At 53.0% G+C, this 26,091-nt stretch overlaps 2 protein-coding genes across 6 annotated transcripts in view; one reads left to right on the top strand and one right to left on the bottom strand.

Moving 5' to 3' along the window:
• Nucleotides 1-11,092, top strand: part of TMEM132A (transmembrane protein 132A) — a 13,617-nt gene extending 2,525 nt beyond the window's left edge. For 2 of the 5 annotated variants that reach the window (XM_043872786.1, XM_043872794.1), the window contains 10 exons: nt 329-417; nt 763-981; nt 1,891-2,222; nt 3,916-4,065; nt 5,078-5,276; nt 5,361-5,504; nt 6,989-7,191; nt 8,490-8,766; nt 9,173-9,364; nt 9,790-11,092. In XM_043872786.1, the coding sequence (XP_043728721.1) occupies nt 329-417; nt 763-981; nt 1,891-2,222; nt 3,916-4,065; nt 5,078-5,276; nt 5,361-5,504; nt 6,989-7,191; nt 8,490-8,766; nt 9,173-9,364; nt 9,790-10,851 (2,867 nt within the window). In that variant the 3' untranslated portion in view covers nt 10,852-11,092. Of the gene's footprint in view, nt 1-328; nt 544-762; nt 982-1,890; nt 2,223-3,915; nt 4,066-5,077; nt 5,277-5,360; nt 5,505-6,988; nt 7,192-8,489; nt 8,767-9,172; nt 9,365-9,789 lie in introns of all 5 variants that reach the window. The other 3 variants (XM_043872759.1, XM_043872775.1, XM_043872767.1) reach the window with 2 other exon arrangements.
• SLC15A3 (solute carrier family 15 member 3) lies at nt 11,088-26,091 on the bottom strand. The gene is made up of 8 exons (XM_043872805.1): nt 25,384-26,091; nt 21,695-21,984; nt 17,752-17,899; nt 15,980-16,090; nt 15,026-15,194; nt 12,753-12,911; nt 11,782-11,937; nt 11,088-11,303 (listed from the first exon to the last, which is right to left on the bottom strand). The coding sequence occupies exons 1-8, from the start codon at nt 25,939-25,941 to the stop codon at nt 11,149-11,151; spliced, it is 1,746 nt and encodes a 581-aa protein (XP_043728740.1). The 5' UTR covers nt 25,942-26,091; the 3' UTR covers nt 11,088-11,148.

Below are 26,091 nucleotides of genomic sequence, written 5' to 3'. Positions count from 1 at the left end.
TGGTGTCAGAGGCAGGTAGGTAGAGGGCAGGAGCCAGTGGGGGAAGAGGAGACATTGAGAAGGTTCTGCTGGTGGGAGGAAGGCCTGGATCTGTGGAAGGCAGAAGGAGTGACTCAGAAGCTGGCAGTCAGTCCTGGATGGAGAGTCAAATCCCGGCGCCAGTTACCTGTGAAATGGGGAGACTCCCCCCTCCAACATCCTGGGATAATGGGACTCACAACCCTCTTCTCCCTCCACCGCTCACTACTGCTGTGCCATGGGGCAAAGCTGGGTTCAGCCCCTGCCCGCTCAGAAGCTGCCACCACCCCTACCCTTTCTCCCTCCCTAGTGGACTGTGACCAGGACCCCCTGGACCCCGTCTACCTGCCGGCGGCCCTGGGACTCCTGGATGCCCCTGAGCACTTCCGTGTGCAGCAGGTGGGCCGCTACCCCCCTGCTAACTCCTCTCTGGGCTCCCGATCTGAGACCTTTCTGCTCCTGCAGCCCTGGCCCAGGGCCCAGCCACTTCTCCGGGCCTCCTACCCACCCTTCGCCACTCAGCAGGTAAGGAGGCGCCACCAGAGTCTCCTGGGCTACTGGGACTGAGAGCCGAGGTCTGCTATGTGTGGCTCAGGGCCCTTCTGCAGCCCTAGCCACGCTCCCCCTTTCCCAGAGGGGGAGAAGGAGACTCATCAAGGCTCTCTCTTACTAGCCTGGGATTTCGCATCCCCCTGAGATTTCGCTAACCCCCAGCTTTGTTGAGCACCCCCCTTCTCCCTCCAGGTGGTCCCTCCTCGGGTCACTGACCCACACCAACGGCCAGTCCCATGGGACGTGAGGGCTGTATCAGTGGAAGCGGCCGTGACTCCAGCAGAGCCCCACGCCCGTGTCCTCTTCCACCTCAGAGGGCAGGATTGGCCCCCAGGGCCTGGCAGCCTGCCCTGTGCCCGGCTCCATGCCACACACCCTGCAGGCACTGCTCACCGAGCCTGCCGCTTCCAGGTGAGTGGGGGCACCACCTGGGCCGGCCCTGCTGCTGTGCTGGCCAGAGGGTGACCCCAGAATAGGGAAGAGAGGGCTCACCACTTCTGGGAGGTTTGGGGGTCACAGACCACCTGATTGCATTCCTGCTCTGCTAGCTCTCACAGAGCTCTGTTACTGGGGGCCCCTTGAGGAGTTCAGACCATTGTACATGACTTTGGGCAAGTAACTTAATCTCCCTGAGGCTCAGTTTCTTCATCAGTAAAATGACATAATAGCAATTCTTACCTCATATGGGGCTGGAATAAAGAAATGAGATGAGGACTTCCCTGGTGGTCCAGTGGTTAAGACTCTGCCCTTCCAGTGTAGGAGGTGCAGGTTTGATTCTTGGTCAGGGAACTAGGATCCCACATGCTGTGAAGCGTGGTGCAGCCAAAACAAAACAAAAATAGTCATTAAAAAAAAAATAGAATAAATGAGAGGGATGCAAAAATAGCTTTTGGCACAATGCCTGGCACAAGAGCAATCCCTCAGTGGGTGTTTATATTATTGTTAGTATTGCTTTTATTGTTGCACTTTTCCCTCTTTGGCAGCCTAGCACGGGATTCCATTGGAGAGAGGTGTTCTGTGGGCTGTGGTTCTGAGACACGTGAGCTGTAGTCAGGGCAGTCCCGGGGCATGATCAGGGGGAGGTGTTGGGGCTGGTTCACTTCAGAATAAGAATGTTCCCAAAGGTAGAAAAATGGCCAATGGGATGTGTTCTAAGACCTAGCCTGTTGTGTTGCCAGCTGGCTGTGTCACCTGCTTGCATCTCTGGCCTATGCTGGCCCTGTGTTCGTGGACCCCTCCAGCTCTGGGTTTCCTGCCAGAGGATGGGTGCTGGGGCTCCCCTGCCCCACCACGCTGATCATGGCTGTTGTGTCTTGGCAGCCATCCCTGGGCGCCTGTGTGGTGGAGCTGGAGTTCCCTTCGCACTGGTTCTCCCAGGGCTCCGCCACCCGGGCAGAGCTGGCCTACACACTGGAGCCAACAGCTGAGGGTCCTGGGGGCTGTGAGTCTGCCGGGGAGGAAGACCCCGGGGAGCAGGCCCTCCCAGTGGGCAGTGTGGAGCTGCGCCCAGCGGACCCCCCACAGCACCAAGAGGTGCCCCTGGATGAGGCAGTGACTCTGCGGGTGCCTGACGTGCCTTTGCGGCCCGGCCAGCTCTTCAGCGCCACCCTCCTGCTTCGGCACAACTTCACAGCTGGTGTCCTGACCCTGCGGTGAGCTGCCCAAGTCCCTGGGGATGGATCAGAGGCAGGGAACTTCTGCAGGAAGACTGGGCAAGTGACCCCTCCTCTTGGGGTCCTTATGGGATCCCTGACCTCTGCAAAACACGTGTCCATCAAACCCCCACCAGGCTAAGCGCTGATAGCAGGCAGGACCCTCCCATTGGGCAGGACCTTGAACTTGGAATTGGAAGTAGGAAACTTCCCTCCCCCAGCACTTTTCTGAGACTCCTTGGTCCGGTGGGGCTAACGTTGTCCACGAGACAATTATGTCTCCAGGGAGGGGGAACAGGAAGAGGACTTAGAAAGTGGTAAGTGCGGTGCCTGGGGGTGGTTAATGCTTGGATGCCCCAGGAGAGGTATTTGCCCCAGTCCCATTCATCTACATCTTTTCCCGCTTTTGGACAGAGTTGGTTCCTTCCCATAGAAAGGCCCTCCTTTTCATGTCCTTTCCTTTAGGAAGTCCTCCCCACTCCACCCCAGCCATTCCCCCACCCCACTGTTACTATTTGTGTGTGTCCCACCCCTGTCTCTCTCCCTCTCTTCTGCTTACTGGCACCATCATTAGATCTTTCCTAGACTCTTAAAAGATGCCAAGCCCTGTGTCTCCACTCTGGAGCTCAGCAAAGAGCAAGGCCCAGGGGGGAACCCTAGTGGTAGGGAAGGGAGCTGCATGGACATGGACAGGATCATACTGTACCCAACTCTGCACGGGCAGGGGTTAGAGGGTGTAGGCAGGGGAAATTCATCCTGTCACCATGAAAGCTTTTTAAAGAAAATGGTATCTGTGTTGCTGGAGGCTTGATGAATGAGCAGGTGAAGACAGGAAGGGCAGGGACTTCCCTGGTGGTCCAGTGGCTAAGACTCCGTGCTCCCAAAGCAGGGGGCCTGGGTTCCATCCCTGGTCAGATAACTAGATCACTCATGCCACAAGTAAAAGAGATCACAGGCTGAAATTAAAGATTCCACATGCCGCAAAGAAGATCGAAGATCCTGCATGCTACAACCAAGATCCTGCTGTGCTGTGCTTAGTCACTCAGTCATGTCCAACTCTTCCAACCCCATGGACTATATAGCCTGCCAGGCTCCTCTGTCCATGGGGATTCTCCAGGCAAGAATACTGGAGTGGGTTGCCATGCCCTCCACCAGGGGATCTTCCCAACCTAAGGATAGAACCCAGGTCTCCCGCATTGCAGGTGGATTCTTTACCCTTTGAGCCACCAGGGAAACCCAACCAAGACCCAGTGAAGCCTAAATAAATAAATATTTTATTTAAAAATAAAAAGAAAGGAAGGAAGGAAGGGCAGACCAGGCTGAAAGCACAGCCTGAGCAAAGGCTGAGAGGCAGGAAGGGGCATGGTGGATGTGTACTTTGGGAGCAGCTGAAGCTAAAGGTGCCATGGAGAGATGTCACAACCGAAGAAGAAACTGGACCGACCAACCCTAGAGAGCCTCAGATGCCAGTCTAAGACTTGACCTTGTGGACTGTGGGGAGTCATAAGTGCTCTGTGAATGAGGAGAGCTGTGTGATAGGCAGGACCTGCATTGAGATGGGGTCCCCCTGGGTTGGAGGGTGGTGGGGAGAAGATTCAGACCAGAGCTCCTTATCTTTCTGCTCCAATCCAGCCCACACTTCAGCACACACCACCCCACCTGCGACAAACTGTACCTATGTCCCCTCCCCCAGGATCAAGGTAAAGAAGGGGCTGCACGTGATGGCTGCCCGCCTAGCCCAGCCCACCCTCTGGACTGCCAAGCTGGACCGCTTCAAGGGCTCCAAGCACCACACCACTCTCATAACCTGCCATCGAGTCGGGCCAGTGGAGCCAAACTCCAGGTGGGTACTTTCTTCCCACGAGGGGTAGTGTGGGGGAGGGATGGTCCTAGAGTGCAAGTGGGCAGATTTATGGGGCTGGAGGGGAGGAGGCTTCCATGCAGCCCCCTCGTATTTGCATGTAGTCAGGCACAAGAGCAGTCTCCTTCAAGGAAGCAGCACAAAACAGATATCTTTCCTTCACTCAGCTACTATTTATCCATCTTTTGGCACGTGCCAGGTACAGTGTCTGTGAGTCTTATTCCAGATGACATCAACCGTTCCTGGCCACCCAGTCACAACTCTCACAGCCACTACCCCACCTCCGACTCCCACCACATGCGTCCATTTTTCCAGGCTGTTAATATTTCCCCAAAAGCCCAGCTGCAGTTCTTAAACACTTATAAACACTTCTTATTTATGCTCTGCTTCTGGGTCAAGGCCTTGGACTTTGTAGCCCCTGTTTGAATTCTAGTTCTGACACTTTATGGATAAATATCTTAGGCAAGCTGGTGAATCCCACCTCCCCCATTCCCACCCCAGCCTCTGTTTCCTCACCTGTGAAATGGACATCACGATGCACCCCTTATAGTCTATAAAAATAAGGTACCACACAGCACTTTTCTAGGCCAGTTTCTGGCACATAGTAGGCGCTTGATCAAAGGAAGCTGTGAGGTTCTTTATAATTCAGGGATTGAGTGCCAGTCCTGGGTCTCGGAAGTGAATCTTCCTCCTTGGTGTTTTATGCCACCCTGATGGCTGTGGAAGGCAGAGGTTAGCAAGCCTCCCAGGGGTTGGTAAAGTGGCCACTTGGATCTTGAGTGGATACTGGGACTCTGGAGCCAGGATGCTTGGGTTTCATCCCAGCTCTGCCACTTTTTACTGCATGACCTTGGGCAAGTTATATAACCTCTGTACCTCAGTTTCCTCATCTGTAAAATGGGGATAATCATAGGACTGACCTCACCAAGACAGGAAGTGCTCATGACAACACCTGACTGCTAGCAAGCACTCAGATTCTCTCTCTTCTGGCCAGCAGCCCCCTTGAACTGTCCGAGTTCCTGTGGGTGGACTTTTTGGTGGAGAATGGCACTAGTGGGGGCGTGGCGGTCACTCGCCCTGTCACCTGGCAGCTAGAGTACCCAGGCCAGGCCCCCGAAGCAGAGAAGGACAAAATGGTGTGGGAGATCCTGGTGTCGGAGCGGGACATAAGAGCCCTCGTCCCACTGGCCAAGGTAAGGGGTCCGCAGCTTTTCCCAGCCAGGCTGGGGGGCAGGTGAGGTGGAGAGCTTGGGGCTGAGCTTCTCCTGCACCCCCAGGCTGAGGAGCTCGTGAACACGGCGCCGTTGACTGGAGTGCCGCGGCGTGTCCCTGTGCGCCTTGTCACCGTGGACAGTGGTGGAGCTCTGGTGGAGGTGACAGAACACATCGGCTGCGAGTCGGCCAACACACAGGTCCTGCAGGTGAGTGGCACGTTGGAGCTGTACCTGCTTGATGCACACACAGAGTTTCTCCTTCCCCAATCAGGTCCCCAAGAGAACAGCTTCTTTTTCTTTTTTTCAATCTTTTGGCCATGCTGCACGGCATGTGGGATCTTAGTTCCCTGACCAGGAACTGAACCTGTGGCCCCTGCATCAGCAGCGTGGAGTGTTAACCACTGGACCACCAAGGGAGTCCCAGAGAGCAGCTTCTTCTTGATACCAGTGACCTCACAAGGGGAACCACAGCTTTGGTCCCACCAACTCTCTCCAGAGTCAAGTGGGAGCTGTACCACCCCAAAGCCCCCAATTCAGGCATTTTCCCATTCATTACTGCATTGGCAGATGAACTGACATGGGAGGGTTAAGAGCATGTACTTTACAGTGGGAAAGGTTTCGTTTGAAACCCATCTTTGTCATCAACTAACTGTGTGGCTGTGGGCAAGTCTCAACCACTCTGAGCCTCCGTTTCCTAAGCTTTAAAATGAAAATATATTTTAGGGATGTTGTAAGAATTAAAAGCACTCTAAGAGGGACTTCCCTGGCTGCCCAGTGGTTAAGACTTCTCTTTCCAATGCAGGGGGTGTGGGTTTGATCCCTGGTCAGGGAGCCAAGATCCCACATGCCTCCCAGCCAAAAACCAGAGTATAAAATGGAAGCAGGATTATAACAAATTCAATAAAGACTTTAAAATGGTCCACATCAAAAAAGAAAAAGAAAAAGCCACCCTAAGACTGTATTCAGTAAAGCAGGGGCTGAAACACCAGCAGCTACTGCTGTTACATTTGTTGTTGTTCAGTCACTCAGTCGTGTCCGACTCTCTGCAACCCCATGGACTGCAGCACACTGGGCTTCCCTGTCCTTCACTATCTCCCAGAGTTCACTCACTCATGTCCATTGAATCAGTGATGCCATCCAACCATCTCATCCTCTGTTGTAGAATGATAAAATAATGACAACTATCATTATTTGAGCCTTGAAATAATCTGTGAGGTTAAAAAAAACAGCAGGGCAATGTTCTCCAATCAAAGTTCTAAGAGGGGGAAGCCCAGAGGCTTTACTTCCTAAATCCTGGCTGCCTGAGTGAAGGTGTCCTTTGCTACCTGTGCCAGGTAGCATTATGTAAGTGATTCCTACCTGAGAGTCCTTGGATGGATAGACCTGCCTTGCCCTCAGCCTTTGTCCACCAAAGCACTAATGAGGAGCCAAACTTGTGCATTCAAACCCTTACCTGCTGGGGGAAAGATTTTGTTGTATGCAAAAAGCCAGTTTCCCCAACAGCCCCAGGTAAACTCAGGGAAGGGCAGTACCTCCCTGGGCAATGGATCTTGGCTGCATGGGAAAATCTCAGGGAAGCCATACCTTATAGTGGAACACAGAATGAATTTCAGCCTTACCCTTTCTTACGGGGCAGGAGTCAGGAATACTCTCTGGTCTGCACCTGTTCCCTGCCCTCTGCCCTTCCACAGGTGTCTGAGGCCTGTGACGCTGTGTTTGTGTCCGGCAAGGAGAGCCGGGGCGCTCGGGGGGTGCGGGTGGATTTCTGGTGGCGCCGGCTGCGGGCCTCGCTGCGGATGACAGTGTGGGCCCCACTGCTGCCCCTGCGCATCGAGGTGACTGACACCACCCTCGAGCAGGTCCGAGGCTGGAGGGTACCTGGCCCAGCGGAAGGGTGAGTGGAGCCCTGGGGAAGCTCACCGGCTTTGGCGAAGTCCCTCTGGAACTGAGCGTGCGGGGAGGGGGGCGGGATACCACCATAAACCCGAATTGAAGTGTGAAAAACTGCCCTGTGGTCTGCGGTTCCTTCTGCCCCTGCCTGCCCTTCACAGTCTCTGACTGCTGTTTGTAACTGCTGACCTCCACTTCTCTCCTCCTTCCCTGCCTCTAATAGTTCATATCACTTCTAACATACCGCATGATCAGGTTAATCTTGTTTGTGGTCTGACTATCCCCCTCCACACTCCTCCCCTCAAAGGAGAGGGCTTTCTCTATTCTGTTCTCTGCTGTGTCCTCAAGATAGCACCTAGCTCAATAACTGTTGAGGGGATCCCCCCAGAGCCCAAGGGTGAGAGGGCCTCAGGCCTCAGGAATCTGTCCTCCCAGGCCCTCCAGAGATGGAGCACTCGTAGGTCTCCTTCAATAACAGAGCACCCCTCACCTCAGTTCAGTTCAGTTGCTCAGTCGTGTCCCACTCTTTGCAATCCCATGGACTGCAGCACGCCAGACCTCCCTGTCCATCACCAATTCCCGGAGTTTACTCAAACTCATGTCCATTGAGTCGGTGATGCCATCCAACCATCTCATCCTCTGTTGTCCTCTTCTCCTCTGGCTTTCAATCTTTCCCAGCATCAGGGTCTTTTCAAATGAGTTAGTCCTTCACATCAGGTGGCCAAAGTATTGGAGTTTCAGCTTCAACATCAGTCCTTCCAGTGAATATTCAGGACTGATTTCCTTTAGGATGGACTGGTTGGATCTCCTTGCAGTCCAAGGGACTCTCAAGAGTCTTCTCCAACACCACACTTCAAAAGCATCAATTCTTCCTCGCTCAGCTTTCTTTATAGTTCAACTGTTATATCCATATCTGACTACTGGAAAACCATAGCCTTGACTAGATGGACCTTTGTTGGCAAAGTAATGTCTCTGCTTTTTAATATGCTGTCTAGGTTGGTCATAACTTTTCTTCCAAGGAGTAAGCATCTTTTAATTTCATGGCTGCAGTCACCATCTGCAGTGGTTTTGGAGCCCCCCAAAATAAAGTCTGTCACTGTTTCCCCTCGCCTCACGCATAGTCAAAGAGTTCCAATTAGGAGCCAGAGGGGACAGGGGCGCGGCGCCAGCAGGTGGAAGGACCAGATCACTGAGGCACGGCTGTGGGCGGGGCTTGGATAACCTGCCCCCCACCTGGAGGCGGGGCCTCTCGTGGGCGAGGCCCGCGCTGACGCCCCTCCCCCGGGTCGCCCCTTCCCTCAGCGCGCTGGAGCCGGAGGCCGCGGCGGTGGAGGAGGCGGAGCGGCGAGCCCGCAGCTGCCGCCTGCTGTACCAGCGCGCCGGCGTGCGCTTCCTCGTCCCCTTCGCTGCCCATCCGCTGGACGGCGGCCGCCGCCTCACCCATCTGCTCGGCCCGGACTGGCTGCTGGACGTGTCCCACCTCGTGGCGCCGCACGCCCGTGTGCAAGACCCGCGCGTAGCCTCGCTGGAGGGAGGCCGGGTCCTGGTGGGCCGGGAGCCCGGTGTCACCTCCATCGAGGTGAGTAGACGCCCCGAAAAGGGCGTATGGAGGTGACTCCCAGAATATTAATGGGCAGGTGCAAAGAGTGTCGGAATGGCCCAGAGTGCACCTGGGGAAGTTTGAGCCCGGGGGACGGGGGATTGGGTCAGAATAGGGCGGCCGTGTAATGGGGTCGAAGTCCTCAAAGTATGAAGGGCAGGGGTTGGGTGTGTGGGGCCTAGGTCTTGAGAGAGGAGGGAACTGTCCCTTAGGAGTGGGATTGTGGTCCAAGTATATATAGGGTGTGTGGTTTGGGTGCAGAAGGTGGGAAAGCTGCCTAGCTCATAAACCAGATCCCTCTGTAGGGGTGCTGGGTTCTTCAAATAGAGAAGATGTGACTGTGAATGATACCTCTCCCCCACTTCCAACTCCCTCTCACCCTCAGGTGCGCTCCCCATTGTCTGACTCCATCCTCGGGGAGCAGGCGCTGGCTGTGACAGATGACAAGGTCTCCGTGCTGGAGCTGCGGGTGCAGCCGGTGATGGGCATCTCACTGGCCCTAAGCTGGGGCACTGCCCACCCCGGGGAGGTCACAGCCACGTGCTGGGCGCAGTCCGCCCTTCCCGCCCCAAAGCAGGTGACACGCTGCGGGGTCAGGGGGTTGAGGTCGACATCTCCAGCTGGGGGTTGATAACCAGAGGGATGGGAGGTACCTCCACCCTTCACCTTGGGGTTTTCAGGATGAGGACTGACTCCCTGTAAGGTAGTGAGCTCTCTGCAGCTGGCGGTGATCATGCAGTGACTGGCTGGAGTATGGCAGTGGGAGGTTATTAGAGGGCTCTAACTGAGGACCCTCCCGATGACTCAGACCCCGGGGCTGAGTAGCAGACAGGTGATTGACGCATGTCCCCTCTCTCCTTGTGTCTTGTCCCTCTCTGCCTGTGTCTGTTTTCTCTCTGGTCTCTTCTCCTCCTCCGTGTGGCCTGTGTCCCGTGGGAGTGGTCTCTGTGTGCATGCGTGCGTGCCCTCGCATGTCTCTGCCCGTGTCTGTGTGCTCCACAGGAGGTGGCCCTCTCCCTGTGGCTGTCCTTCTCTGACCACACCCTGGCCCCCGCCGAGCTCTACGACCACCATGACCTGGGACTGTCCGTCTCAGCCGAGGAGCCCGGTGCCGTGCTGCCAGCTGAGGAGCAGGGTGCCCATCTCCGGGTGGTGGTGAGTGGGGCGGGTGCCGAGGGGCTGCCCTTGCACGTGGCTCTGCACCCCCCGGAGCCCTGCCGCCGCGGCCGCCACCGTGTGCCCCTGGCCTCTGGCACTGCCTGGCTAGGGCGGCCCCCTGCTCCCACCTCGGCCCCTGCCCTCCCATCCAGCCCAGCTCAGAGCTCGTCACCAGCTCCAGAGGCCAGCGTGGGTGGAGGACGGCGGGCAGCAGGCAGCATGGGGGGCAGTGGGGATGTGAGGGGCAAGTTCGAGCAGACAGAGGAAGAGGCCGGGAAGGAGGAGGCAGAAGCTAGGGAGGAGGAGGAGGAGGACGGAGAGGAGGAGATGGTTCCCGCCCCTCAGCGGGTCACTGAGCTAGAGCTGGGCATGTATGCCCTGCTGGGCATCTTCTGTCTGGCCATCCTCATCTTCCTGGTCAATGGCGTGGTCTTCGTGCTGCGCTACCAGCGCAAGGAGCCTCCCGACGGTGCTGCTGACCCTGCCTCCCCCCAGCCCCACAACTGGGTCTGGCTGGGCACCGACCAGGAGGAACTGAGTCGCCAGCTGGACCGGCAGTCCCCTGGCCCGCCCAAGGGGGAGGGGGGCTGCCCTTGCGAGAGTGGGGGAGGAGGGGAGGCCCTGACCCTGGCCCAGGCCCAGGCCCAGGCCCCTGCTGGGGGCACCACCAGCTCCTCGGGCACCTTGGCCAGGAAGGAAGCCGGGGGGCGGAGGAAGCGCGTGGAGTTTGTGACGTTTGCGCCAGCGCCCCCGGCCCAGCTGCCCGAGGAGCCAGTGGGGGCTCCGGCCGTGCAGTCCATCCTGGTGGCGGGCGAGGAGGACATCCGCTGGGTGTGTGAGGACATGGGGCTGAAGGACCCCGAGGAGCTACGCAGCTACATGGAGCGGATCCGGGGCAGCTCCTGACCCTCCCCGCCTGCCTGGCCCGGGGCCGTGGGCCTTCAGCCCGGGCAGCCTCCCGCTCATCCTCTGGTGCTTGTTAGATCTGAGTCCCTGCCTGGTCCCTCGCCGGGACTCCCACCCAGGCCCCCTCTGCCCTGCCCCTTGTCATGGACCGTGGTCGTAAGGAAGGGCTCGTGGCCCTTATTTATGAGAACCATTTCATCCTAACGTCCGGTACAGAATTAAACTGAGGACACCAGCCGGGTACTGCCGCTGTCTGTGTTGGGGGAAGAGAGGCGGCTGTGGGGGATGGGGCCCTGTTCAGCCACTGTCCCTCCTGGGACAGCTTTGGGGGGCTGGGCCCTTGGCCGCCTTCTCATAGCGACCAGTGATTATGATGAACAGCAGGGCTGCGGCAGCCTGAATGCCGGCCAGCAGGAAGAAGTAGAGGTCCATTCGGTATTTGTTGATGTTCCCTGGAGAAAGGAGGGGTTGGCGTTTGGGTCAGGGTGGGGCTGTCCTGGAGCTGGCAGCTGAAGTCACAGTGGGCAGTGGCTGGGATCTGAGCACACTGGGCAGATGGTCCTCCAGCACTGGGCTGCCCTGGGTGTTTCCTGTGGTGTCTACAATGTCCTGTTAGCTGGCTGTTCTTTCAGGGACTTAAAACAGACCAAGAAAGGTGACCCTTAACCAGAATGGCAGGGTTCCAGAAGCAGGAAGGCGCCTTGGAAGTCTGCTGAGTTCATAGACTCCTTTTGGATAGTTAGGGTCATGGAGGCCCAAGGAGGGGAGGCCACGCTGTGGGCGATGAGCTAGGTTTGGGCTCCAACCCCGTTCTCCTGAGTCTAACGTGCCACTTCCTTCTGCCTGGGGTCAAAGCACTTAGCAGTTGACACCCCCTTTCTAAGCCTCCTTCCAACCGTGTCCCACTCCCAGGGAGCCCCCCAGACTCACCATTATCCTCCGGGGAGTACAGCCAGCCCCCCGGCAGTGACAGTAGTCCCACAAGGCTGGAGCCCAGTAGCGAGCCCACCCCGGACAGGCAGAAGAAGATGCCCATCATAGCACCCTGCATGGAGCGTGGGGCCTCTGAGTACGCAAACTCCAGGCCTGCAGAGAGGGAGGAAGGATTATCCAAGGGGCTGGAGGAGGAGCAGAGAACAGGCTCAGGCCCCAGTCTGCTGGGCCACAGCCCCCAACCCGCCCCCACCAAGCCTCTCTCCTGGCTTCCCCCAGATGGCCCCTTGCCTCTGCCCAGCTCATCTTCCCTGGACATGTCCTCCTGACTGCTCCCACACTGCTGTCTCCCCTCTGCCCCTTCCTCCTGGGTCTCCCACTTCAATGATGGCACCGCTGAGCCAGCCCGGTCTTCACCCTCTCTCCCCCGCACCCTCTCTGCCCAGCTTTCACATCATCACCACATCATTTTGATTTAACCTCAGAAATCTCTTCCCAGAGTCTGTCCCTGCCCCTGTTCCCTCTGCTCTGGGCCACATGAACAAAGGGAGGGCAGAGAGGACCCCCGTCGGCCCAGGGGCCTTGGAGAGGGCCTCATGGAGGAGACGGCAGTCAGACTGGGAGAGGAAGTCTAAGTCCCCTTAGACTGAAGGAGAAATGGGAGTTCACATCCAATCTGTGAAATAGGGAGGTAGAGGGGACAGCAAGTACAAAGACACAGAGGGTGGGGAACATGGCACCAGAGGGGCTGGGGGTAAATTGGTATGGGAAGTGTCTTATTCACCTCTAATCCCCACTGGGATTAGTGCTGACAAGTCCCCACTGGGTGACTGCAGCCCTGCTCAGAAGACCCTGCCTGCCTCCATGAAGACAAGCTCTAGAGGCTGATCCCATGAAACCTCTGACTTCAAGGCACCACCACGCAGAGCCCATCACCTGTGCAAGAGCAGGGGAGGGGTCCAGGGTACCTGCAATGCTGGCAAAAATCTCACTGATCCCGATGAGCATGTACTGAGGGGTCTGCCACCAGATGGACAGTGGTGCTGCGTAGTACGTGTCCCGCCCAATCTGCTGGGACACTGTCTGGTTGTGATTGATGTATTCTAAACGCTTCATCTCCAGGATTCCTGGTGACAGAGAGAAGGTATACAGTCAGATCCACTGTGGGCAGCTTGTGCTAATCTCTTCAGTCATGTCCAACTCTTTGCGACCCCATGGACTGCAGCCCACCAGGCTCCCCTGTCCATGGGATTCTCCAGGCAAGAATCCTGGAGTGGGCTGCCATGCCCTTCCCCAGGGAATCTTCCCAAATCAGGGATCGAACCCATGTCTCTTATGTCTCCTGCATTGGCAGGCAGGTTCTTTACTACTAGCACCACCTGGGAAGCCTTTAGGCAGCTTTGCCCATGACAGACCTTGGCAGGTAGTGGGTATTCACCAAGTAGCTAGTGATTGACCAGGCATCAGGTAAGGAAATTAATACTGGCCCTCCAACTATTCCCTTTTTGCCTTGACTGCTAGGAAGCTCAGAACTAGATTTTGCACTCAATAAGAGTAACAGCTCTTATTAATTGAGAGCCTGTTATGGGTGAGACACCTAGTATGCATTCTTGTAAATGAGAAAGAGAACTTTAAGCAATCAGCCCCAAGTCACAAAGCTGATAAGTAGTTGGGGCCGTCCTTGTGCCTCAGTGTGTCTGGTTTCAAAGCTGGTCCATTCCCATGATATCACATGACTCCTCTGCTGCAGCATCAAGTATTACAGTAGCATTTCTAACCTGGCTTTCAAGTTTATTTTCTCTCCCTTCATTGCTTAGGAGACAGCTGTGCTCTCATGGAACGAACACTGTTTATGTAATTAAGTGACTTGGGTTCCAGTCATGGCCCTGCCACTGGTTAGTTGTGTGACCTTGGGCCAATCACTTAACCTCTCTGAGACCCAGTACTTTTATGCAAGAAGTTCAGTGGTAATGAATTCACCTGCAATGCAGAAAACTTGGGTTCGATCCCTGGGTCGGGAAGATCCCCTGGGGAAGGTATTGGCTACCCACTCCAGTATTCTTATCTAGAGAATCCCATAGACAGAGGAGCCTGGCAGTCTACAGTCCATGGGGTCGCAAAGAGTTGGACATGACTGAGTGAGCACGCACGCAGGAATAAAAATCCCAGGATTCTTGTGAGGGTGATATAGGACAAAATTTACCAAAGTACCTAGCTGAAAAACAATCTACTTTGGTTTTCATCCTTTCATCCTCAGTTAACAAACACAATACTGTTTACTGAGCTTTAATTCCTTTGGCTCCTACTTATGATCCAGGCATGGTGCTGAGTGATTTACTGATTTCATCTTATTTAATCCTCACAACACTCCTGTTAGACCACATTCCATGAGGGCAGAACCCAGGCCCTGCATAGTGTCTGAATGAATTACTCTCTCCTTTTTAAAGATGAAGTTCAGAGACACTAAGAAACTTCAGGATCATTATGTCACAAAGTGAAAGGGCTAAGGTCAGTGTAGTAGCATGCAAAGCTTCTTTTATCAGAGCCCTTTCTTGTAAGTGGCTTCGCAGCTTCAAATCCTTTTGAAATGGAAGAAGGAAAAGAATAAATAGTAAATACTTTTTGAAAAAAGTCCCCCAACCACTGAACAGCTGTATGTCTTTGGAAAACACATTCTACACACTTATTGAATATCTAAGTTCATTATTCATGTTGTTGTTGTCCAGTTGCTCGACAAAGTGTGTCCGAGTCTTTGCGGCCCCATGGACTGTAACCTGCCAGGCTCCTCTGTCCATGGGATTCTCTAGGCAAGAATACTGGAGTGGGTTGCCATGCCCTTCTCCAGGGTATCTTCCTGACCCAGGGATCAAACCTGGGTCTCCCACATTGCAGGCAGATTCTTTACCATCTGAGCCACCAGGGAAGCCCTCATTATTCATAGCAGTGAATAAAAGAAGAAAAAGAAAAAAAATTCCCTGCCTTCAGGGAGCTTACATCCCACTGGGGAAAATCTTTTTTCCTCTCTTGACCTGAGCTTCCTTATCTGTCAAAAATGAGAGGAGGCTGGACTCAAGGAGGAGAGTCTCTTTCAGCTCACATCTTCCAGAAGCCAAGACTGGCACCTACAGGTGGAGGGTGTACTTGACCCAGACCCACAGCTCCATAATCAGCCCCTGGGGGAACCAGCCTCCCTCCAGCCCCAGACAAAGGCCATCCCACTCCCTCAGGCCCCACACTGCACCTGCCACAATGACCGAGGTGAAACCAAAGAACATCCCCAGCGCCATCTTCTGCAGAGCAGAGGGAAGCAGCTTGCAGCGCAGCAGTAAAGGGTCAAGCAGGTGGTCCTTTACAGGCACCAGAATCAGCAACACCACGACATTGGCCAGGAGCAGCCAGGCTTCTGGGATCTGCAAGAAGAAACCAAGAGGGGCAGGTGAGCGGAGCAGAAGGAGCTCTGGACTAGAGTCGGCAGACCTGGACTCCATCCAGATTGTCCCTGCGTGACCCGGAGTCAGTCTGTTCCCCTCCCCTGAATGCACACTTCTCAGCTGTGCAACTAGGGGACGGATTAGATCAGGGATGGCAAACAGCATCCTTTAACTTCTATCAATTGGCTGTGGCTGCCTGGAACGTTCATGGGCTCAGCATGAAAGAATGTCGAGATTGATTAGTGATGCCTGCCATGGGCAAGGAGTGAGGTTTAGTAGCAAATATTCAGTTAGCCAAAATGTTCATTGAAGTTCTTTCATAAGGTGTTACAGAAAAACTTGAACGAACTTTTTGCCCACCCAATATGTCATTTATCTGCCAGTTTGATTTTAAGAGTCTCTGCGGTGGCAAGGACCTGGTTTGGAAAGTCCTGGTGCAAGGCAGAGATCTGAGTATCTGGGGTTCCAGAGAGGGAGCAAATGAGGAAGAGATAAGAATGCCCCAAGTGTGTCTGATCTGAGAGTCTGGTGCAAACTGGCAGTGAGGCCCACTTCAGAGCAGCGGTAGAGTGAAGCTGGCCAGAAGTCTTGTATGTAGCTGAGCTTTACGGCAGGATGCCTGGACCTCCAGGTGCATTTTCTATATTCCAAGGATGCTCTGCCACTGGGAGACAGGAGTGTGGAGGCTGCTTCAGTATTCTTTTTCTCAGAGGAAGCCCCCAGCCTGGCCTGAGATTGGGGCTGAACGCACATGTGTCTCTCACCTTGTAGACACCGCTCTGGACTCTCAGATCCTCGGATTTGTTGGTAGGGCAGTTGGGGAAGATGTTCGGGATTTGGAGGTGAAGACCTTGTAGGACGTACGTGGACTGCATCTGCCGAGAGAACTAGAGATGAGGCTGGAACAGAGCTGGCCACCTTACCTCCACCCCAGGACACTCCCAGCTCCAAGTCAGGCACTCCTCTGCAGTAGTACAGGGCGGCCAGGCAGCTGTCCCCTTTCCTAGTCTCAGGGAGAAGAGACCGCACCACCCTCCTCGCTCCTGGGGAGCTTCCGTCACTCTGCTCCCAGGCCTGAGGGCTACGTGCCCAGCTTTGCTCCAGAGCCAGGGTCCCAGCTGGTCTGGCTCATGTTCATGTCTCCAGGGCCAGCATAGAGTACTCGTGGATAAATGTTTGTTGACATGGGGAAGATAATGACATGGCTGGCCCCATGGGGAGCTCTTATCTGACACTGAAGCCAAGCTGAGTCACACAGGTTGACACAATTGGGGATGCGTAGCCACTGATCCACCAGAGTGTCCCTGGACATAGCGGAAGGAGCAGACTCCAGGGGGCCCTGTCATCCTAGGTGTTACCCTGTTAGTTGCTCTGTGAGGGAGGGGGAATCCAAGAGAATCCCGCAGAAGGGCCAGGGGGCAGCAGAGGTCCCTTGTGCTGACCAAGGCAGCAGTTGTTTGCTAACTGGTATGGAAGGATGTCAGTGTTCTAACAACTGGTGTGACTGGGGATCAGCCATGGACACACACGTCCCATCACAGACAGCTTCTGCCTCTGTGCTGTCTCCAAGTAGCAGGCTGACCCTGAACGACCCCCATCTTCTGCATCTCGAAACAAGATTCTTACAAAGCAGATGTGGGAGGCAATGACTTTAGGGCCTAGGGCTTAGAGGTTGGGGTTAGTTGCCCACCCTCCACACACCCACACACTTTGCGGGGCGGGAGGAAGCAGTGGTTCTCAAACCTCGCTAAGAGTGAGCATCATCTGAGAAGTTTATTACACTAGAGACTCCCCTGGCAATTCTCTTTCATGAATCTGGGGGTGAGACCTGGGAATCTGTATATTTTTAAAAAACTGTGCAGGGGATTCTGAGGCAGAGCCAGGGTTGGGAACTTCTGTTGCAAAGCACTGGAGGTGCTGAGCTTGTCTCAGACTTGCTGTAGGGTCTCAGATAACTGACCTACCTTTTCTGGGCCTTCGTTGCCAAGTCAGAGAATAGAATGCTTCAGAGTTGTCTGAGCCTCTAGTCTAACATGAGAAACTGAGGCTGGGAGGGATGGGGTGATTTATTCAGTCACTGGGACTCAGACCTGTCTCTAGAGCTGCTTGTGCACTCAGGGAATGTGATTATTGGGACAGCTTTGCATCAGGGCCCACCTGGCTGCTACAAGGCAGCAGTTCACTTTGTGAGGCTCTCCCCCATTAGGAGATGGGGGGAGGGCGCGGGGAGGGGCTGGTAGCTCAGCTGGTAAAGAATCCACCTGCAATGCAGGAGACGGGGGTTTGAGCCCTGCGTCAGGAAGATCCCCTGAAGAAGGAAATGGCAACCCACTCCAGTGTTCTTGCCTGGAAACTTCCATGGACAGAGAAGCCTGGTAGGTTACACAGCCCACAGAGTCGTAAGAGTTGGACATGACTTAGCGACTGAACCACACCACCCTCATTCTACATGCCCAGAGTATCTATGGTGAGAGATGAGACTACTAACGGGCCTAGGGAGCCATTTCCTCCAGAGTGAAAGGGCAGGGGTGCTGACCTGGAAGTATACCATCCAATAGGGTACCAAAGTCACCATGATGGGCAAGATCTTCACCAGCACCTGGAAGTTGGCAATGTCCTCTTGGCGGGAAGGGCCAGGCTGTGGAAACCTCTGGTCAGGCAGCAGCTGGGCACTGGGAGGGTCTCTAAGGGGCCAAAGAGGCAGCAGATTAAATGGCAGCTACCGTCACCACCACCACGGCTACCTTCCCACCTCCACCATCACCCCCTACTTTAATCCCACTCCCCTATCACCAGCTATCACAGCCATCATCTCGGAAATCACTGCCCTCCTCTCCTCCACTCCACCATCAGTATCACTTTCACTGCCATTATCAACATTTGCACCCCTATCAGCATCATTAGTACAGTAACCACAGTCACCAAAGCCATCCTCTCCACGGAGTTCTCATTGTTATCACCACTAATTTTGTGTGTGTGTGTGTGTTGGCATTGCCACTGTCAATACGATCACTATCATCCCTGAAGCAGAGGTGGTGACCAAGACTCATTCCATCAGAGAGCTTCAGCCTCTTGGGTCCTAGGGGAAATAAGACCAGAGGCTGTGGCAAGCAGAGTCTTGGGGGATTTTTTGGCTCATAGTGTTGATTTGCTCTGGGAATCAGGGAAGCCCCCATTCATGCCTGACTCAGGGAAAGAGGCATTACAGTTTGAGACACTCCAGTTCCCCAGGTGTGGTCTCCAAGCCCATCCTCCTTAACAGGCAACATGAGAGCCCTCTCCCTACAGACCAAGTAATGGAGAGGTAGGGGTAGGGGGAACATTATTAGGAGGCAGGAAAGATCAGCTTTTACCCTTTGCCCTTTGTCTTGAGAAGTTTCTAATCCCTTCTCACCCAAGAGCCTCAGCTCATCCTTTGAGACTCCCAAAGGGAAGATACCAGTGTGGTGTGATGACCATCATGAGCTTCTCCCCTCCCAGTTTGTGATGCCGCTTCTTGACTGACAGATGGAGTTTATCTGCCCTGCCCTTGAATCTGAGGAAGCCTGTGACTGTGTTAACCAACAGAATGAGGAAGAAGTGATGCTCTGGGACTCAGAAACTCCAAAAGGCCTTCAAGGGATGCAAAGCTTCCACTTCTTGTCTTTTGGGACATTTTCTCTTGGAATGCTTCCTTTCTTTCCTAGCCCAAACACCTTGCCTCCCGGGGTCGAGGCCACACAAAGAGGAACCAAGGTGCGTTTGCTGACAGTCAAGGTCAACAGTGAACCAGGAATGTGAGCTGTCTTGGGTGTTCTAACGCTTACAAGTCCCCATGTGACTGTAGCCCCCATGACATCACAAGAAGCAGAACTACCCAGGTGAGCCCAGTGAACCACAGGACTTTGAGAGGCGAAAAAGGTGGTAGCTTAAGACACTAAGTTCTGGGGTGGTTCATTAGGCAGCAATGGATCATTCCAACAAAACCTTATAGCAATGTACCAGGTTGGGAGAAAGCATGCTCTATACCTTTTCTGTCTAGATTCCACGGATGGGAGCTGTAACTGGGTCCACGGTCTGGAGACAGGTTTGCTTAGCATAAGTAGTCAATAAACTCAGGGAAGAGAGGGGCAAAAGGCAGCCATTGTGCATATGCAAGATTATTCAGAACTTTCCTCCCTTGATGTTGTTTAGTCACTCAGTTGTGTCTGACTCTTTGCAACCCCACGGACTACAGCATCTCAGGTTTCCCTGTCCTTCACCATCTCCCGGAGTTTGCTCAGACTCATGTCCACTGAGTAGCTGGTTTTGCCATCCAGCCATTTTGTCCTCTGTCATCCCCTTCTCCTCCTGCCTTCAATCTTTCATCAGGGTCTTTTCTAATGAGTTGGCTCTTCACATCAGGTGGTCAAAGTATTGGAGATTCAGCTTCAGCATCAGTCCTTCCAATGAACGTTCAGGGTTGATTTCCTTTAGGATTGACTGGTTTGATCTCCTTGCTGTCCAGGGGACTCTCAAGAGTCTTCTCCAATACCACAGTTCAAAAGCATCAATTCTTTGGTGCTCATCCTTTTTTATGGTCCAACTCTCACATCTGTACAAGACTACTGGAAAAACCATAGGTTTGACTATATGAATCTTTGTTGGCAAAGTAACGTCTCTGCTTTTTAATATGCTCATAGCTTTTTTTCCAAGAAGCAAGAGTCTTTTAATTTCATGACTGTAGTCACCATCTGTAGCGATTTTGGAGCCCAAGAAAATAAAGTCTGTCACTGTTTCCATTATTTCCCCATCTATTTGAGATGAAGTGATGGGACTGGATGCCATGACGTTCGTTTTTTGAATGTTGAGTTTTAAGCCAGCTTTTCCATGCTTCTCTTTCACCTTCATCAAGAGGCTCTTTAGTTCCTCTTTGCTTTCTGCCATAATGGTGGTGTCATCTGCATATCTGAGGTTATATCTCCCAGTAGTCTTGATTCCAGCTTGTGCTTCATCCAGTCTGGTATTTCTCATGATGTACTCTGCATATAAATTAAATAAGCAGGGTGACAATATACAGCCTTGATATACTCCTTTCCTAATTTTGAACCAGTCTGTTCCATGTCTGGTTCTAACTGTTGCTTCTTGGCCTGCATACAGGTTTCGCAGGAGGCAGGTAGGATGGTCTGGTATTCCCATCTCTTTAAGAATTTTCCAGTTTGTTGTGATCCACACAGTCAAAGTCTTTAGTGAAGTCAATGAAGCAGAAGTAGATGTTTTTCTGGAATTCTCTTGCGTTTTCTATGATTCAACAGATGTTGGCAATTTGATCTCTGGTTCTTCTCCCTCTTCTAAATCCAGATTGAACATCTGAAAGTTCATATTTCATGTACTGTTGAAGCCTGGCTTGGAGAATTTTGAACAGTACTTTGCTAGCACGTGAAATGAATGCAATTGTGCAGTAGTTTGAACATTCTTTGGCATTGCCTTTCTTTGGGATTGGAATGAAAACTGACCTTTTCCAGTCCTGTGGCCATTGCTGAGTTTTCCAAATTTGCTGGCATACTGAGTGCAGCACTTTAACTGCATCATATTTTAGGATTTGAAATAGCTCAACTGGAATTCCATCACCTCCACTAGCTTTGTTTGCTTTCTAACAAAGTGATGCTTTCTAAGGCCCACTTGACTTCACACATTCCAAGATGTCTGGCTCTAGGTGAGTGATCACACCATCACAGTTATCTGAGTCATTAAGATATTTTTTGTATAGTTTTTCAGTGTATTCTTGCCACCTTTTCTTAATATCTTCTGCTTCCATACCATTTCTTTCCTTTATTGTAACCATCTTTTCATGAAATGTTCCCTTGGTATCTCTAATTTTCTTGAAGAGATCTCTCTCTAGTCTTTCCCATTCTATTGTTTTCCTCTTTTTCTTTGCTTTGTTCACTTAGGAAGGCTTTCTTAACTCTCCTTGCTATTCTTTGGAGCTCTGCATTCAGATGAGTATATATTTCCTTTCTGCCTTGCCTTTCACTTCTCTACTTTTCTCAGCTATTTGTAGGACCTCCTCAGATAACCATTTTGCTTTGTTGCATTTCTTTTTTGAGGGGATGGTTTTCCTCCCTTGGGAAAAGAAACTGGTTTGGCTGACTTCTTAGTCTTTCTTATACTTAATATCAAGGTGGTGTAGAATTCTGTCCCAACTGCCTTCACTGGTACCATCATCTCCACAACCACCACCTCTGCTGCCATGGTTTGTATTTATTGCCAGAAGTTATTGTCACTGATAACACCATCATCCCTATATTCATCACTTCCATCACTGTCAAGACTGTTAACATCCTCATATTTTCTACAGTTAGTTCACTGTCAATATTACCACCACCCTCATCTCCATCACCATCCTCAGGCATAGTGGGCAGCTCTAGCTGCCCATCATCATGAAGGGCTACCACTGGAGCTGATCCAGAGTATCTTTAAACTGGACCACCTGGCCCCTCCCCCCAGAGTCCCCTCCTCACCTGGAAGAGCGTCGGTGCCACAGTCGGGGACAGCAGTTTTGGAGAGCAAGTTTGAGCATGGAGGACACTTGGCTGCCTGTGGGCGGTTTGATGATGAAGCTGGGGGTGGCAAAGAGGAAGATGAAGAAGGCCAGGCCCACACAGCCCGTGATGATGCAGTAGCCCAGAAGGAAGCTGATGTTCTGTTGGATAAAGGCCACCACCAGCAAGGACAGCATGGCACCCACATTGATGCTCCAGTAAAACCAATTGAAGAAGCGGCGGCTGGCATGGCGGCCAAGATCCATCACCTGCCAGGCAGTGGTAAGAGTGAGGAGCAAGGAGGTTTGGTGGCACCCTGCCATGACATACTCTCTGTGACTGCATGACCCTCCTACAGAGACACTTCTTGCATCAGTTGGTGGGCATTCTGGCACTTTCCTAATCCCTGATCACTAAGTAGATGCTCAATAATATTTGTCGAATGAATGAATAAACCCTTCCCTTGGGAGTCACTTGTTAATGATAAGGACATTTTGGCGCAGCTGTTTCTTCATGCCCTTGACACACATTGCTTTTTTACTGTCACTAAGTGGTGCACACAACAGATGTCTCTCATGCCACTTTGTTCATTTCTAGCTGATTTATCCCTTTGTGTTTGAGCAGACCATGGTGTGCATAACCTTCATAATCAGAAAAAAGCCAGTCAAGATCTCAGGTCTGCTCCACAGTATTAAATATGATTCATGCATATTACTGGAAGAACAAAAGTCCAATGGAAAATTTCCTCTGCAGTTTGGAGATGCAAATAGCCTTTTCTATTGTGCCCCCACCCCCACTTGCCTCCCAGTCAAACAAAGTTGGCATAATCAGGGAAAGCAGAAGTGATCCCAGATGCAGCCCCAAGAGCAGACTCTGGCCTGATTTTAAAAAAAAAATTCAGGCCCCCCAGCAAGGGCAGAAGGGCTGAAAAATCTTTATTCAGAGTTTGGATCAATCTGTGACAGCCAAGCCCCAGGCCCACTTCCGGTCTGCTGGCTTGGATCAACTGTATTGGCAGCTGTCCTGCTCCTAGATCCTGCTCCAGATTCTGACTCAGCAGGTCTGGGGCAGGGCCTGGACATCTGAAATCTGAAAAAGCAGTGAGCTCTGGAAGTCACCTCTCTAAATAAGCAAATTTGTACCCCATCACCCCTTCAACAACTCCCCAAATCTCAGAACCCATCATTCTTCTTCTACCCAGAGATACATATATCCATTAGCTAAGCAGATTTTGTCAAGCTTTAACTTCTGTGATTGCACTAGGAAAAAGATAACTAGGTATTTTGTTCCTTTTCCAGATGTAAGATTAGAGTTCACACAGATGCATTTAAAATTGCATCCCTTTGGAGATGTTGAGGGATCCTCTTGGCAGTAAAAAGGGAAGGGCCTGTCCACTCACTGAAAATCCTTGCTATAGACTTTCAAGCAGAAAATCAAATAAGTCCCATAATGAGCAGTCACTCCATTTATTAATTGGATGTAAAATGAATATGACAGTTGCAACTCTAAGGGGAAGAGCAGGCAGCCCATTCAGGATATAAATGAGTTCTCCCAAAATGAGCAGCCACTTTGTTGAGAATGATGGATGGCCCGTTCTGAAACCAGCAAGTGTGTTAAAACGCTTGGCTCCTGTGTATGGCTGTTCTGCCAGATGATGCCAACTCTTCCCACCCTCCCTGCCCATCTGACTGTCCCCCTGAATTCTGCAACAGCTCCCTCACTGCTCTGGTGTGCCCACTCTTGTGACCCCCATCCACTCTCTACCTTGTGGCCAGAGCCATTTTAAAGAACTCAAATCTAATCATGTCCATCCCTGCCTCAAATCATTTTAGTGTTTCTGAACTGCCTAGGGGTCAGGTCAGACCCCCAGGCAGCCTTCCAGCCTGGCCCGGCCCCACCCAAAGTCCATGCTGCCCAGTGGCAGAGCCTCTGAGAGGTCAATTCCGCCACCAAGAGGTGGGAAAGACAGGAGGCAGTAGATGGCTGAGGCCCTCTGGAGGTCAATGAGGTCAAGGCACAGGTTAAGGGCACCTGGGGATAGGGTGGGATGTCAGTGAAGAGGACAGTTAAGGGAAGGTGAGGGATCCCCAGTGGCAGATTTTGGGGGTCTCCTGGTCTGAAGGAAGGTCAGTGGGGGCTGAGAAATGGAGAGGGCTGTCCTGGGGGCACTGAATCCCTCATCAGCAAAGCTATCCAAACATGCTGGGTGAGTCACTCCTTGGCAAGGTCACTGGAGAGTATGTTGGATGCTGGACTGTGGATGACAGCTGAATGCAATGATTCTTTCTAAAATGTCCCCTTTCTGATTGTAACACATGTAATTAAAAAGCATTTTAAAACAGACAGTTAGGTAAAAAAAAGTACAACTAGTCCAGTGGCCTGTTCCCACTACTATTAAAATTTTTCCCAGTTTCTCCCTTTTGTTGACACCTGGTCTTTTCACATGGCTGTGATCATATTCTGTATGCAGTTGCGCACTGCTTTTTCTCATTAACATTGTAAGTGATTTTTTTCAAATCATGTTACATATTTTAAAAAATTACTGTCTTAACATCCCACTGAGTAGAACTATCAAAATACAGCTGTGCTATTAGGTATTTTTCCAGCAGTCATGTACGGATGTGAGAGTTGGATCATAAAGGAGGCAGAGGCCCCAAGAATTGATGCTTTTGAACTGTGGTGCCAGAGAAGACTCTTGAGAGTCCCTTGGACTACAAGGAGATCAAACCAGTCAATCCTAAAGGAAATCAATCTTGAATATTCATTGGAAGGACTGATGATGAAGCTGAAGCTCTAATACTTTGGCCACTTGATGCAAAGAACCGACTCATTGGAAAAGACACTAATGCTGGGAAAGATTGAGGGCAGGAGGAGAAGGGGGCAACAGAGGATGAGATGGTTGGATGGCTTCACTGATTCAATGGACGTGAATATGGGCAAACTGCGGGAGATAGTGAGGGTCAGGGAAGCCTGGCGTGCTGCAGTTCATGGGGTTGCAAAGAGTCAGACATGACTTGGCAACTGAACAACAATAAATCAGGTGATTACTCATTCAGTTAGCAAATATCTATTGAATTTTATGTGCCATCTTCTGTCCAAGAGGATACAGAAAAAGGCTCAGAAGTTAGGATATTGGCCCAAGTGCCGCTGGTTCCTGAGCAGCAGAGCTAAGATCTGAACAAGTAGGCCTGACTCCACCTCTGGCACAGCTGGCAGGAAAAGGCTTGCTCCTCTTGCAGCCCCCAGATCGCTATAACACGCAAATCTGGGGCTCCTGATGGGGCCTTAAGTCCAGTAGCCGTATCCTCCTTTTGAGCAGCTCTCCAAGAGACCTTGGAAAGGTTGATTAATGTCCTGAAACCTCAGTGTCCTCATCTGTAAAATGGCATAATACCACTACCTACCCTGTAAGTAGTTCAGAGGATGAAATGAATTAAAACACGGAAAGTGACACATCGTCAAAGAAGGCCAACTAGGGTTGTCACTATTGTCGTTTTAGTTGTTGAAATAAGCAAACCCCGACCCCCCCTCCCCCCCAGCTTCTTTCAAATAAGGAAACTGGACCGGAGAGGGGAAGTGGTTTGTCCGAGGTCACGCTGGCAGTCAAAGCCTCCTGATTCCCAAATCCCTCCCTCTCCCCCCACCCTCCCCGGCCCTCTGCCACTCACCTGGTCGGCCCCGAAAGAGGTGAGGTTGCTCCTGACGGAGCTGGCGGCCAGGGCGAGCAGCAGCAGCACCGCGTAGATGGTGGGCGCGCAGTAGGTGGCGCGCGAGGGGTGCTGGCAGCCGGGCGAGGGGCAGGCGGGCACCAGGTGCGCGGAGGGTATTTCTCCGCAGAAGGAGCTGCGGCCGTCTGGGAAGGCGGTGGCGGCCAGCAGGCCCGAGGCGGCCAAGTAGAGCAGCAGGCTGAGCACGATGGCGCGGTAGCGGCCCAAGTACACGTCGGCCAGCCAGCCGCCCACGGGCGACAGCAGGTAGGAGGCGCCCAGGAAGACAAGTGCGGCACGGGACGCCTGCTCGCCCCCCCAGTTGAGCTCGGCGCTGTTCAGGTAGAGCACGAGGTTGCCCGTGACGCCGAAGAAGGCGGCGCGCTCCAGCATCTCCACCAGCAGCACCGCGGCCGCCGCGGCCCGCCACCACCGACGGGGCCCCCGCGGCCTGCGCGCCAGGAGCGGCTGGCGTTCCTCCGACGCCCAGAGCGCCCCAGGGGCGCGCGTCCCGGCCATCCTGGGCCCCCTGCGGCGCGACTCGGACCCACCCCCTCCCCCGCCGAGCCCCCCGCCCTTCCCCCGTCCCTCGCCCCTTCCCCGAGGCCTCACTCCTCTCCTCCCTTCCCTCCTTTCTCACCTCCTTGGCGGGGCGGGGCGGGGGGGGTC

The sequence above is a fragment of the Cervus elaphus genome, chromosome 2, assembly GCF_910594005.1.
Source record: "Cervus elaphus chromosome 2, mCerEla1.1, whole genome shotgun sequence".
In the NCBI taxonomy this organism is placed as follows: Eukaryota; Metazoa; Chordata; class Mammalia; order Artiodactyla; family Cervidae; genus Cervus; species Cervus elaphus.
The sequence above is the reverse complement of the archived record's forward strand: the minus strand, read 5'-3'. Positions and strand labels throughout refer to the sequence as shown.

What these genes read in the sequence shown, in the direction of transcription:
- SLC15A3 (XM_043872805.1), bottom strand. Translation starts at nt 25,941, where the DNA reads ATGGCCGGGACGCGCGCCCCTGGGGCGCTCTGGGCGTCGGAGGAACGC. An exon ending in CCTCTTTCGGGGCCGACCAG is followed by an intron (nt 21,985 to 25,383) that starts GTGAGTGGCAGA and finishes ACTGCCTGGCAG; the next exon opens with GTGATGGATCTTGGCCGCCA. An exon ending in CACCTCGGTCATTGTGGCAG is followed by an intron (nt 12,912 to 15,025) that starts GTGCAGTGTGGG and finishes CTCTGTCACCAG; the next exon opens with GAATCCTGGAGATGAAGCGT.